Source organism: Solea solea, chromosome 7 (genome assembly GCF_958295425.1).
Source record: "Solea solea chromosome 7, fSolSol10.1, whole genome shotgun sequence".
Taxonomy (NCBI): Eukaryota; Metazoa; Chordata; class Actinopteri; order Pleuronectiformes; family Soleidae; genus Solea; species Solea solea.
Genome location: NC_081140.1, coordinates 28,437,535 through 28,448,068, shown reverse-complemented (window position 1 = coordinate 28,448,068; position 10,534 = coordinate 28,437,535). Strand labels below are relative to the sequence as shown.

The 10,534-nt window shown below is 38.8% G+C and overlaps 1 protein-coding gene and 1 non-coding gene across 2 annotated transcripts; one reads left to right on the top strand and one right to left on the bottom strand.

Annotated features, from left to right (window-relative positions):
• Positions 1-1,303: 1,303 nt before the first annotated feature.
• trnan-guu (transfer RNA asparagine (anticodon GUU)) lies at positions 1,304-1,378 on the bottom strand. The gene has a single exon. It is a non-coding gene; the product is annotated as a tRNA-Asn (tRNA).
• A 1,356-nt stretch (positions 1,379-2,734) lies between these two features.
• Positions 2,735-10,417, top strand: paf1 (PAF1 homolog, Paf1/RNA polymerase II complex component). The gene is made up of 14 exons (XM_058632968.1): positions 2,735-3,008; positions 4,647-4,679; positions 5,160-5,252; positions 5,349-5,470; positions 5,557-5,623; positions 6,487-6,588; positions 7,120-7,225; positions 7,400-7,468; positions 7,701-7,804; positions 7,897-8,013; positions 8,107-8,235; positions 8,828-8,933; positions 9,663-9,750; positions 9,830-10,417. The coding sequence occupies exons 1-14, from the start codon at positions 2,962-2,964 to the stop codon at positions 10,390-10,392; spliced, it is 1,746 nt and encodes a 581-aa protein (XP_058488951.1). The 5' UTR covers positions 2,735-2,961; the 3' UTR covers positions 10,393-10,417.
• Positions 10,418-10,534: the final 117 nt, after the last annotated feature.

Sequence of the window (10,534 nt, the reverse complement as noted above, 5' to 3'; positions counted from 1 at the left end):
GACGTTTTAAGTTACTGTATCACAGCAGGTTACATTGATATTTGATAAAAGCGGGAAAGGTTCGTATCATTATCGGAAGTTACAAGTCAGAATTTTTTTTTTTTAACGTCCGGCCAACATAACTCGCCAAAATAAAAGTTGTATGCACACGTTTTTTTTTGTTCAATTTTGTGCTCGCTCTCTCCGCCAAACCTGGATTTTTTATTTTTTTTATTTTGCTTAAACTTTGATGTCATTTTTTTTTTTATCCTACTGACTGAAACTGAATCAGCAAAAAGAAAAGAAAAAAAATGAATAAATGGCGTCCCGTTGTTGTTGAAATGGTCAAACACTGTGCCATAGCTGAGCTGCCAAGTCTGGAGAAGCACTGCGTCGTCTCCATGCTTTTATTTTCTCATCGGGCGGAAAAAACACAGGAAACAGAAGCAGGAAGAAGACGACGTGGTGAATGGCAGACGACAATGATGATGATGGTGTCAGTATTCTTCTTCTTTGGCACACACACACACACAACCACTGCGACTCATTAACCTGTATTAAAATGTATAAAAGGGGCGGAGCTTGTTGTTGACAGACAGATTATAAAGAGGTGGTGAAAAAAATACTAAAAGTGGATTTAAGTTGTGTAAAAAAAAAGATTCACAAAACAATAAAAAAATAGGATCAAATGTACTATTATTGTTTGTATTATATTTACTGTTGTGTTGGCAGAGGGATATTGAACAGAAATCAGCTGTAATAAAGTAATTTTAGTATAATTTTGTCTTTGTTTTATTTGTTGCAGAACGTCATATATTCTTTAATCTCCTAATTCTGATTAAAATCTGAGAATTTTGAGTGAATTCTTTTACCTCCTAGTTCAAGATTTCATCTCCTAGTTCTGACTTTAAAATCAGAATGTTTAGTTCTCAAAATGTTTTAATCTCCTAGTTCTGGATTTAATCTCAAACAGTAATTTCTGGTTTCTTCTCAGAATTGTGATGTGTTATTTAACCTCTGGAGACTGAAAACCAGTTCAGGGAGTGAAACAAAGGAGGTGGTTTTTCTCTCTGACACAGTTTCAGGTTGTTTAGTTTCACCTGAGTTAAGGAGTGAATGAGGGTCGTTGAGGTCACAGAGACACAGATGAGAGGATTATTGATGATGATCAGCGGATGAAGAGTGTAAACATTGATCCAGTGAATTTGTGGGTTAACTGTACTTATCGTGAGTTAAAGTGAAAATGTTTTATCTTCATCCAAGAGTCAATTTACCTCATACTTCTGTTTTTAATAACGCCTCATGACAGAGAAAATCACATGACCGTCCCTGGGTGGGCTCGAACCACCAACCTTTCGGTTAACAGCCAAACGCGCTAACCAGATTGCGCCACAGAGACACGACATGCAGACACAGAGGACAGACATTTCTGTCTTCCAGCTTGTGTGTTCTTGTAAAGGGCTTTTTTGGGGGTTAAGACCTGGTTTTAGGGTCAGAGTTAGGTTTGGGTTAAGGATTGGGGCGAGACATTTAGTTGTAATGTTGTGTGTGTGTGTATTTCAGGTTTAACTGATGTTGTGGGGACCTGTCTCTGTGGCACAATCGTCTTTTAACAGAACGGTTGGTGGTTGGAGCCGTGACGATCACATGGTTTTCTCTATCAGAGACTCTAAATGTCAATATAAACAACTGGTCCTCACATTTTCTAAAGGATTTTTCCAGGGTTAAGACCTGGTTTTAGGGTTAGAACTGGGTTTAGGCATTTAGTTGTGTAAGGAGCGCAAAGAGGGGTCTCAAACTCAGGTCCTCATGAGAAAAGAAATCACATGACGATCCCTGGGTGGGCTCAAACCACCAACCCTTTGGTTCGAAAGGCAAACACGTTAACCAGATTGTACCACAGAGACATGACTTAAGGACATAGAGGGCAGTAATTTGTCTTCAAGCCTGTTTGTGTGTGTTATGTGTCGTGTCATGCCGAAGCGAGGCGAGTAGAGCTGATGGAAATACGCCAAAAGACGCTCATTAGTGTCCTCCAGCACACACAAATATTGCATATAAACAGCACCACCATGTGGACTCCTGGAGAACACCTAATTATGTTTCTCCTCACAGACTTCATGTTCATGTTTAACTGAAAGGTTGGTGGTTCGAGCCCTACCCAGGGAAGTTTACTTAGTTCTCTGGAGTATGTATGAATTAAAGAAAATGTTAGATCTAAATATAATATCTAATTCTGAGCTAATTAAAGAAGAACAATTCATATGCTGAGGTAACTTCACATTCTTAAAATTCTGCCAAATTAAAATTACTTCGATTTATTTTACACACTTAACCTTTAAATAACTTTTTATACACGGTTTCTATTATGTTTATGCAAATTAAGGTCCCTGAGTGAGATTGTTAAAGCATCTGTGACCTTCGACCCATTTTGACTGATACATTATGTGTTTACATATTTTATTTTAATTTATATTTTTTAATGAAAAACAATTCATGTGAGATGTGTGTGTCCTTGTTAAAACCTTGTTTTGTACCATATTAAAAAATTACATTTTAAACAAACATGAATTACATTTTTACACCAGTACAATGAAAATAGTGGTACTTTTAATTGAGTAGAATATTTCAGTACCTCTTTCCACCTCACGCATCTCAATGACAGGACAGCAGGTGGCGCTCACGACAAAGCGTCTTTACCACGGACACATGTCCGTGCGATTTACACCTACTTGGGTAGAAGAAGAAGTAGGAGTTCTACTTCCGGTTCACGTCCCGCTGTCTTTTCTTTTTTTTCATGCGGAGACAGAAGAAATAAAATGATTAATTTTGATCCGTGCGCAGCGTAAAAGACGCGTTTATGTATATTCTTACGTAGACGCGCGGTGTTTTTGTGTTTGTTCGCAGCTGTTTTTGTGTTCGCCGATTGTGGAAAAATAAAAGTTTAGTCTTTTAGTTTTGAAGCCAAACAAATAATAAAAAATGGCTCCAACGATTCAGACACAAGCTCAACGAGAAGACGGCCACAGGTGAGAAAAAAGCACACCTATAAAACTCTTAATTGTCTTTATTTAAGTGATTCTACATGAACATATCGTTTATTATTTTGTTTATTGTTTTGTTTTACTCGCGTACAAGGCTAGCTAACAGTGCACGTTAGCTAAACAAGCTAACATGCTTCAAAGCCCGCTAATCCTATTACTATTATTATTGTTTTTATCGTATTTTTTTTTTTTAGCAAATTTTATAATTTATTGTTGGATTTCTCCCACTCAGTTGTACTTAATTGTAGTCGATTTATTAGCTAATGTTAGCCGCTGTCAATGCTAACTACAACGTCAACAGGCATTTCAAATGTGTTAACTAGTTTTACTCGTTAACAAAACTACACTGTACTAAACACTACTATGTTCTGTAAAATATAAAATGAAAATAAATACGACTTTTTTGATATTTGCTGCCACAGATTGTTTTGTTTACTTGTTTTACATTTTTGAGGTGATAAATTAAAGTACTTATTGCTTACTATATTTAATTGTACTTCAAAACGGTGGAGAAACAAATTGTTGTTCTAATACTCGGAAGAAATTACAGTTCAATACTGAAGGTTGGACATGTTTTAACACAAATCTGCTTCACTGGGGCTTTAGATAAAACAAAGTAAATGATGGACAGATATTAAAACTAAAATAATGACAGTTTGTGCTGTCAGCCCTCCACCTCTGAAAGGTACAATCTGTATGTAGAAAAGTAACTCTGTTGTTATTATTATTCTCTGTCGAGGTCAGTGTAAGAAGGTGCATATATGCACTTTTATTCAGTGAACTTCAGATGATAGTACAAAAAACAACAACAACAAAACATTCAAAAAGGTCTAGAAAACACAAATGGGTTTGGAATAGTATCTAGAAATGTCTTAATATGAACAATTATACTTAGCTGAAACAATTATTTGATTGCTAAATGAAACTATTTTGACAATCGATTTGTCGGTTCTTTGTTTCTTTGCTCCATATAACAAAGGAATCAGAATTAATTTTGGTTTGTGGACAAAACAAGACATCCGAGAATAATTTCCAGGTTTGACAAACACTGATTGGCGTTTTTTTTTTAACATTTTCTGACATTTTCTGGACCAAACCATTACTCGATTCATCGAGAAAATAATCGTCACATTAATCAAAAATTACAAAAATAATCATTTGTTGCAGCTCTAAATTATACTCAATATGAAACTGATCAATATATCATAGTTTGGGATGCTGGTATTGTCATGAAATTAACATCATATTTTAATTTTAATGGGGGTGGAGTGGCTCAGTGGTTAAGACCGGTACCCTGTGTGCAAAAGACATCATGGCCGCAAGTTCAACTCCACCCTTGGCTGTACTCAATTACCTTGCAAGTCGCTTTGTATAAAAGTGTCTGCTAAATGACATGTAATGTAATGTAATTCTCATGTCGCAGCAGCAGTAATAAACAATAAAATAATAGCTGTAGAGGGCACAAGCATAGAAATGTAGTTATGATTCTGCGTTGGCTGATATCCAATAATAGAGTTTATAGACAATGTTGTGCATGCTTAAAGAAGAGATCGGGGAATTAACACAGCAGGACATTTATGCATAGCAGTCCAGCAGCTGATGAGTGTTGTTTTTGTCTTGCAGTCGGCCGTCGTCTCACAGAACTGTCCCAGAGAGGTGAGTCAATTCAAAACTGTCAACACTGATGTGTTTTCACTGTCATATATTGTCGCCTCAGGTATTTGTAGACTGATTCACCAGGACCACGATATGTGCCATTTCTTTATAATCTGTATGACATTAGCTGATTATTGATTTTTAGTACTTTATACCAGGTTTTGGCTTATAAATATATGATATTTCTTCAGTCTATATTTTTTAGTCTATATCCTGATATAGGAGATAAAATATAATCTACTGTTCAATCACGGTGACTATAAATATGGTCAATTTTTTTGGCTTAAAATTAAAGTAAGCTTGTTTTTTTTTGTTTTTTTTTTTTAAACAAAATATAATATTTAGTGTATTTCACTAATGTGTTCAGTAGGCATCTAAGACCATATCTTGTCACCATATAGATATAATATTTATATATATATTTTCCAGCTCTACAGCTGTTTTCAATCTTCTTTTTTTCCCTTCTGCGTCCACGTTCAGGTCTGGCGTCGTGTGTCGAGTGAAATACTGCAACAGTTTACCCGACATCCCTTTTGACCCGAAGTTCATCACCTACCCCTTCGATCAGCACAGGTAAAGAAAACAACACTCGGTCACATGACCTGTTTATGTGCTGAGGAAACACCTTTAGTGAGGGACATTTTAATTATGTTGTGACTGTTGTGACAGGTTTGTTCAGTACAAAGCGACGTCTCTGGAGAAGCAGCACAAGCACGACCTCCTGACCGAGCCTGACCTCGGAGTCACTATCGACCTCATCAACCCAGACACGTACCGCATCGACCCCTCTGGTAAGTCTCCAGTCAAGGTCACGTGACTCTGTTTGATTTTGTTTTTTAAGCAAATATCTGTGTTTTCCGATCCATCTTTTTTTTAGTTTTGTTGGATCCTGCCGATGAAAAACTGTTGGAAGAAGACATCCAGGCTCCTTCCAGTTCAAAGAGGTACGTTTAACGTTGTAACATTTTAAGTATGAAAAAAACCGCGGAGAACGAAAGAAAAGCTGTAAAGATGTTACAAATGCATACAATTATGGGCTTGTAGAGAAAGTATCATGTGTTATCTGTGACAATGACTGTAATATAAGAGTCAAACAAAATGGGTGAAAGGAAAAGTAAGAACATTCATTGGTGTCTTGTATAATTTTTACTGAAAATAGTGTATATAAAGTAAATATTACACGTGGAAAACAGGTCAAATACAGAGAAATGAGCTTCGTCAAAGATGTTTTAGTGCATTTAGAAGAATTTATCATGTTTCCTCGAACGAAATTGTGCAAACTTGAATAATTCACTGAAAAAATAACAATAATCTACTGGATAAATAAACTCTCCACTTTTAACTGATCTTTATTATTTAAAGTGTGTATTTAAACCCTTGAATTAGTTTTATTATTTGACACACATTTTTATTTTACCACCTTTGCTCTACTTACAGTTTAATTTCATAACTTTGCTCATTTTAATCTACTCTTAAGTTTGAATTTGTAGTTTTAAATCTCTCCTCTGTAGATCTGTTCTTATAGTTTAGTTCCTTTTAATTCATGAATATGTTAATTTAAGTCTTTATTTTCTCTTTTATTCAAATTGATTTCTGTTAAATCTCGAGTATTTTTTGTCTTCTGCGTTTCCTCGTCGTTAATTGTTTAGATTCATGACATAAATGACATTTTTCATTTTATCCTGTGAAACTCCTTGAGATACTCTGCATGAAAAGTGCTGTATAAACTCTGATGATGAAAGATAAGTTGCAGCACAGATTTTTAAGGTTTGGTTTCATGTTTTCCCCCTCACTCTTCTTCTTTTAGGTCACAACAACACGCCAAAGTGGTTCCGTGGATGAGAAAGACCGAATATATCTCCACAGAGTTTAACAGATATGGTGTTTCCAACGAGAAAGTGGAAGTCAAGTAAGTTTAAAAAAAAATGTATCACCTCAAAACTCAGAAGACCCGGGGCGGGGGCAATGAGGGTCCAGTCCAATGTCTGCTTTTAGTTGACTGGATGCTTTGGTTATACTGGTATTTGGCATGTTTTTATATTTTGTATTCATATTTTATATTTTTTAATGTGATACATTATGCTACTTAAAGGCTACTTCCCCCGTAAAATATATAACCTTTCTGGTAATTTAACACATTTATCCTCCTCAGTGTGGCCCTGATACGACATGAGCTCAAAAATTATATCGCAAACTTTCCTCGCGATTCACAGGATTTCCAATTGAAAGTGTGTTTTCATATGAAATGATTTATATACATTTAAACTGTATAGTTGAACATATTTACGGTGCAAAGTGAATCCATAAATAACAAAACCAGACAGAAATGGTTTATTCTTAAATCACGCAAGCCTTAGGTTTGAGACCTCTGGGTTCATGTCTGAGTGTGTGTGTGTGTGTGTGTGTTTGTTTGTGTAACACAGACGTGTTTTGTGTGCAGGATCGGTGTTTCCGTCAAACAGCAGTTCACAGAAGAAGAGATCTACAAGGACAGAGACAGTCAGATCTCCGCCATCGAGAAGACGTTTGAAGATGCGCAGAAATCGGTGAGTATTTGTGTTTAAGTGTTGAGAAATAAACGTAAATGAGGAAGCTTTTACTGTTGAGCTGCTCTGGACTTTCCACAGAAAGCCACTTAGGCCGTGTATTTTTAATTTTATACAGTAAGTGAGAAACAAGTTATTGGTTTGTAAACAGTTTGTCGTGGTTTTTGTCTTCAGATTGCACAGCACTACAGTAAACCCAGAGTTACTCCTGTGGAGGTTCTACCTGTGTTCCCTGACTTCAAGGTAAGTTAGTTTCACTAATGCTGTGGTCACACTGAACGGGAATCTTCAGATTGCACCATACGCACCTTTTTTGAGCATGTGTGTGTGTGTGTGTGTGTGTTCACGTTTAACACAAGGGTGTTGATCGACGGATTTGACTGCTGTGATTGATTCTGAAGAACGTAGACCTGAAGTTGTCATGGCCAGTGTTTGTATCTGATATTAATGTTGTGGACGTTCTCTTTGTCCTCAGATGTGGATCAACCCGTGTGCTCAGGTCATCTTTGACTCTGATCCTGCACCTAAAGACTTCTCAGGACCTGCAGGAGTGGACATGATGTCACAGGCCATGATCAGGTGAGTGTGGAGCCATCGCCACAACCGGGTTTTTAAATTTTGAAATAAAGGGAACCGGTTTTATTTATAACACTGTCGTTTCTTGAACGCAGAGGTATGATGGACGAAGAAGGAAATCAGTTTGTGGCCTACTTCCTGCCACATGAAGAAACGCTCCGTAAGCGCAAGAGAGACTGCGACGAGGGCTTGGATTACATGCCTGAGGACGTGTACGTACAAATATCACTCCTCTCCTTTTTCCAGATGTTTTTCCATGATGTTATAAGTTGTTTATCATGTGTTTTTTATGCCTCGCGTTTCAGATACGATTACAAAATAGCCAGGGAGTACAACTGGAACGTGAAGAACAAAGCCAGCAAAGGTTACGAGGAGAACTACTTCTTTATCTTCAGAGATGGAGATGGTGTTTACTACAATGAGCTGGAGACCAGGTACGTCACCGAGAACCTTCACACATGTATACAAGTCATTTCAGGGCCTTGTTTTTATTTACTCTTTGACATTTTACACATCAAAACACATGAAGTTACTTTTCTCTTATTGTGGGTCTGTTTTGTGCGAACTCTGTTAATTTTTGCTATATTTAACGACTTTTTAAATCCCAGGGACTTTTCAGACCCCTCAGTAACTTTTCAGACCCTCCCACTGACTTTTAAAACCCTCCCAGTGACTTTTAAAACCCTCCCAATGACTTTTCAAACTCTCTCAGTGACTTGAGATCCTCCAACCAACTCAGGCGGTGTTAATTCAGCAATTTTGGGAAATTCATCACAGCTGCTCCTCACTTTTCCTCACTTAGCTCTCAGCCTAATTCTTGGGCATCGGGCAGAGTTAACCTCTGAAGGACAAAATACCTTCATGCAGTACAACCTTTTTTTTTTTTCTGAAAAGCTGCTACAAATTGGGTTTTTTTTTTTGTGGTCGCAAGAATCAAAGAATCACAGAGAACAGCCCGTGATATCGTGGAAAGACTGATTCAGTGGGGAAACGATGTGTTCTGACAGTTCCTCTTCTCTCCTGCAGGGTGCGTCTGAGTAAGAGACGAGCTAAAGCTGGAGCTCAGTCGACCACAAACGCCGTGTTGGTTTGTAAACACAGAGACATGAACGAGAAAGAGCTTGAGGCTCAGGTGAGTGAGGGCTTCAGGTTTGTGTACTTTGTCGGACGTGAGTGGTTGTTTTTTCAAATTATCGGAGGAGTCATCTGGGCGTTATGAACATGTGCTACTGTTAGAATTTAATTAATAATTAAATAAATCACAATAATAAGAAGATAAATTCATCCTCTGAGAGCAATAAACGCTTGTGTTGTCTTGACAAAAGAAAAACAAGGTCCATAAGTGCTTTAAAAATAAAACATGTCCCTTTTATTTGCTTTCCACTTCTGAACAAACTGTCAGAGAATACAAATTATGCTGAAACTGTCGCTATAAATGATTTAAAAAAAAAAATGCAAAAAAAGAGTAAAAGGTCTTAATCAGAGGTCTGAAACTCGAGGCCCACGGACCACATGTGACCCCATCAATCAATTTCATATCATATGTTTTTTTTTTATTGTGAATAATTTATCATAACGTATCAAAACAAACACCTTTATTTTGAAATGATGTAAAATCTCGCCTCAAATGTGAGTCGCAGTCTTCCACACCACGAGGTGGCAGCACTTGGGCTGTCATTACACACGAGTCTCTGGTAATTCCGAGGTCCAGGAACTCCCATTGACCTCAGAAATTCCGAGTTCCGACTACAAATGGAACGCACTAGTGTACTCAAACACGTTTTAAATGAAAGAACGTCGGGAAATGGCTGTGACGATTCTTGTTGTTGATGTTTTTTTGTCTTGGTTTTGTAATTAATAGGATGCACGTAAAGCTCAGCTGGAGAATCATGAGCCTGAAGACGAGGAAGACTTGGACATTGACCTGGACAAAGACCTGCAGGACTCAGGTCGGTTGTCTTTCCTTCTCTCTGTGTGTTTGTCCCCGTTAAACGTCAGCGAATCACCTGCTGAATGTTCTCCCTCCAGGCGACGAGAAAGAGAAGGGCAGCGGCAGCGAAGCCGAGAACTCTGGCAGCGAATCCGAAAGGGAGGAGGTTGAGCCGGAGCAGCGGGGAGCAGAGGAGGCGGATGAGGGCGAGGAGAGAGGGAAGAAGAGGAGAAAGATCAGCGGCGGCAGCGTAGGCAGCGGCGGCAGCGGCAGTGAGAGCGGTGGGGAGAGGACCAGAGAGATGCGAGACGAGGAGGAAATCTTTGGCAGCGACGACGACAGTGAGGACAATGATGACAACGATGACAACGACGACAACGAGCCCAAGAACTCGGGCCGCAGCAGCGGGAGTGAGGACGAAGGCGGGGACAGAGCCCGCAGTAAGAGTCGCAGTCGGAGCCACAGCAGGAGCCGCAGCAGGAGCCGCAGCAGGAGCCGTAGCAGGAGCCGCAGCAGAAGTCGCAGCAGGAGCCGCAGCAGGAGCCGCAGCGTGTCTCCGGCTCGCAGCGACAGAAGCAGCAACCACTCGGAGGCACAAGCTCAGAGCGGGAGCGGAAGCGAGCGAGCGTCCGACTCCAGTGACGCCAGTGACAGTGAATAGCGTCCATGCTCTTCATCTCCGTGGTTACCATAGATATGGTTTCACTTTTTCCTCTGTCAGAACAGAATCATGTAAAAATGTCTTTATTTTGCTTCACGTCTGTGTTTTTGTCTTTGAAACTAAAAAATAAACAGCAGGTGGT

What these genes read in the sequence shown, in the direction of transcription:
- paf1 (XM_058632968.1), top strand. Translation starts at nt 2,962, where the DNA reads ATGGCTCCAACGATTCAGACACAAGCTCAACGAGAAGACGGCCACAG. An exon ending in CTGTGTTCCCTGACTTCAAG is followed by an intron (nt 7,469 to 7,700) that starts GTAAGTTAGTTT and finishes CTTTGTCCTCAG; the next exon opens with ATGTGGATCAACCCGTGTGC. An exon ending in CAAAGACCTGCAGGACTCAG is followed by an intron (nt 9,751 to 9,829) that starts GTCGGTTGTCTT and finishes TTCTCCCTCCAG; the next exon opens with GCGACGAGAAAGAGAAGGGC.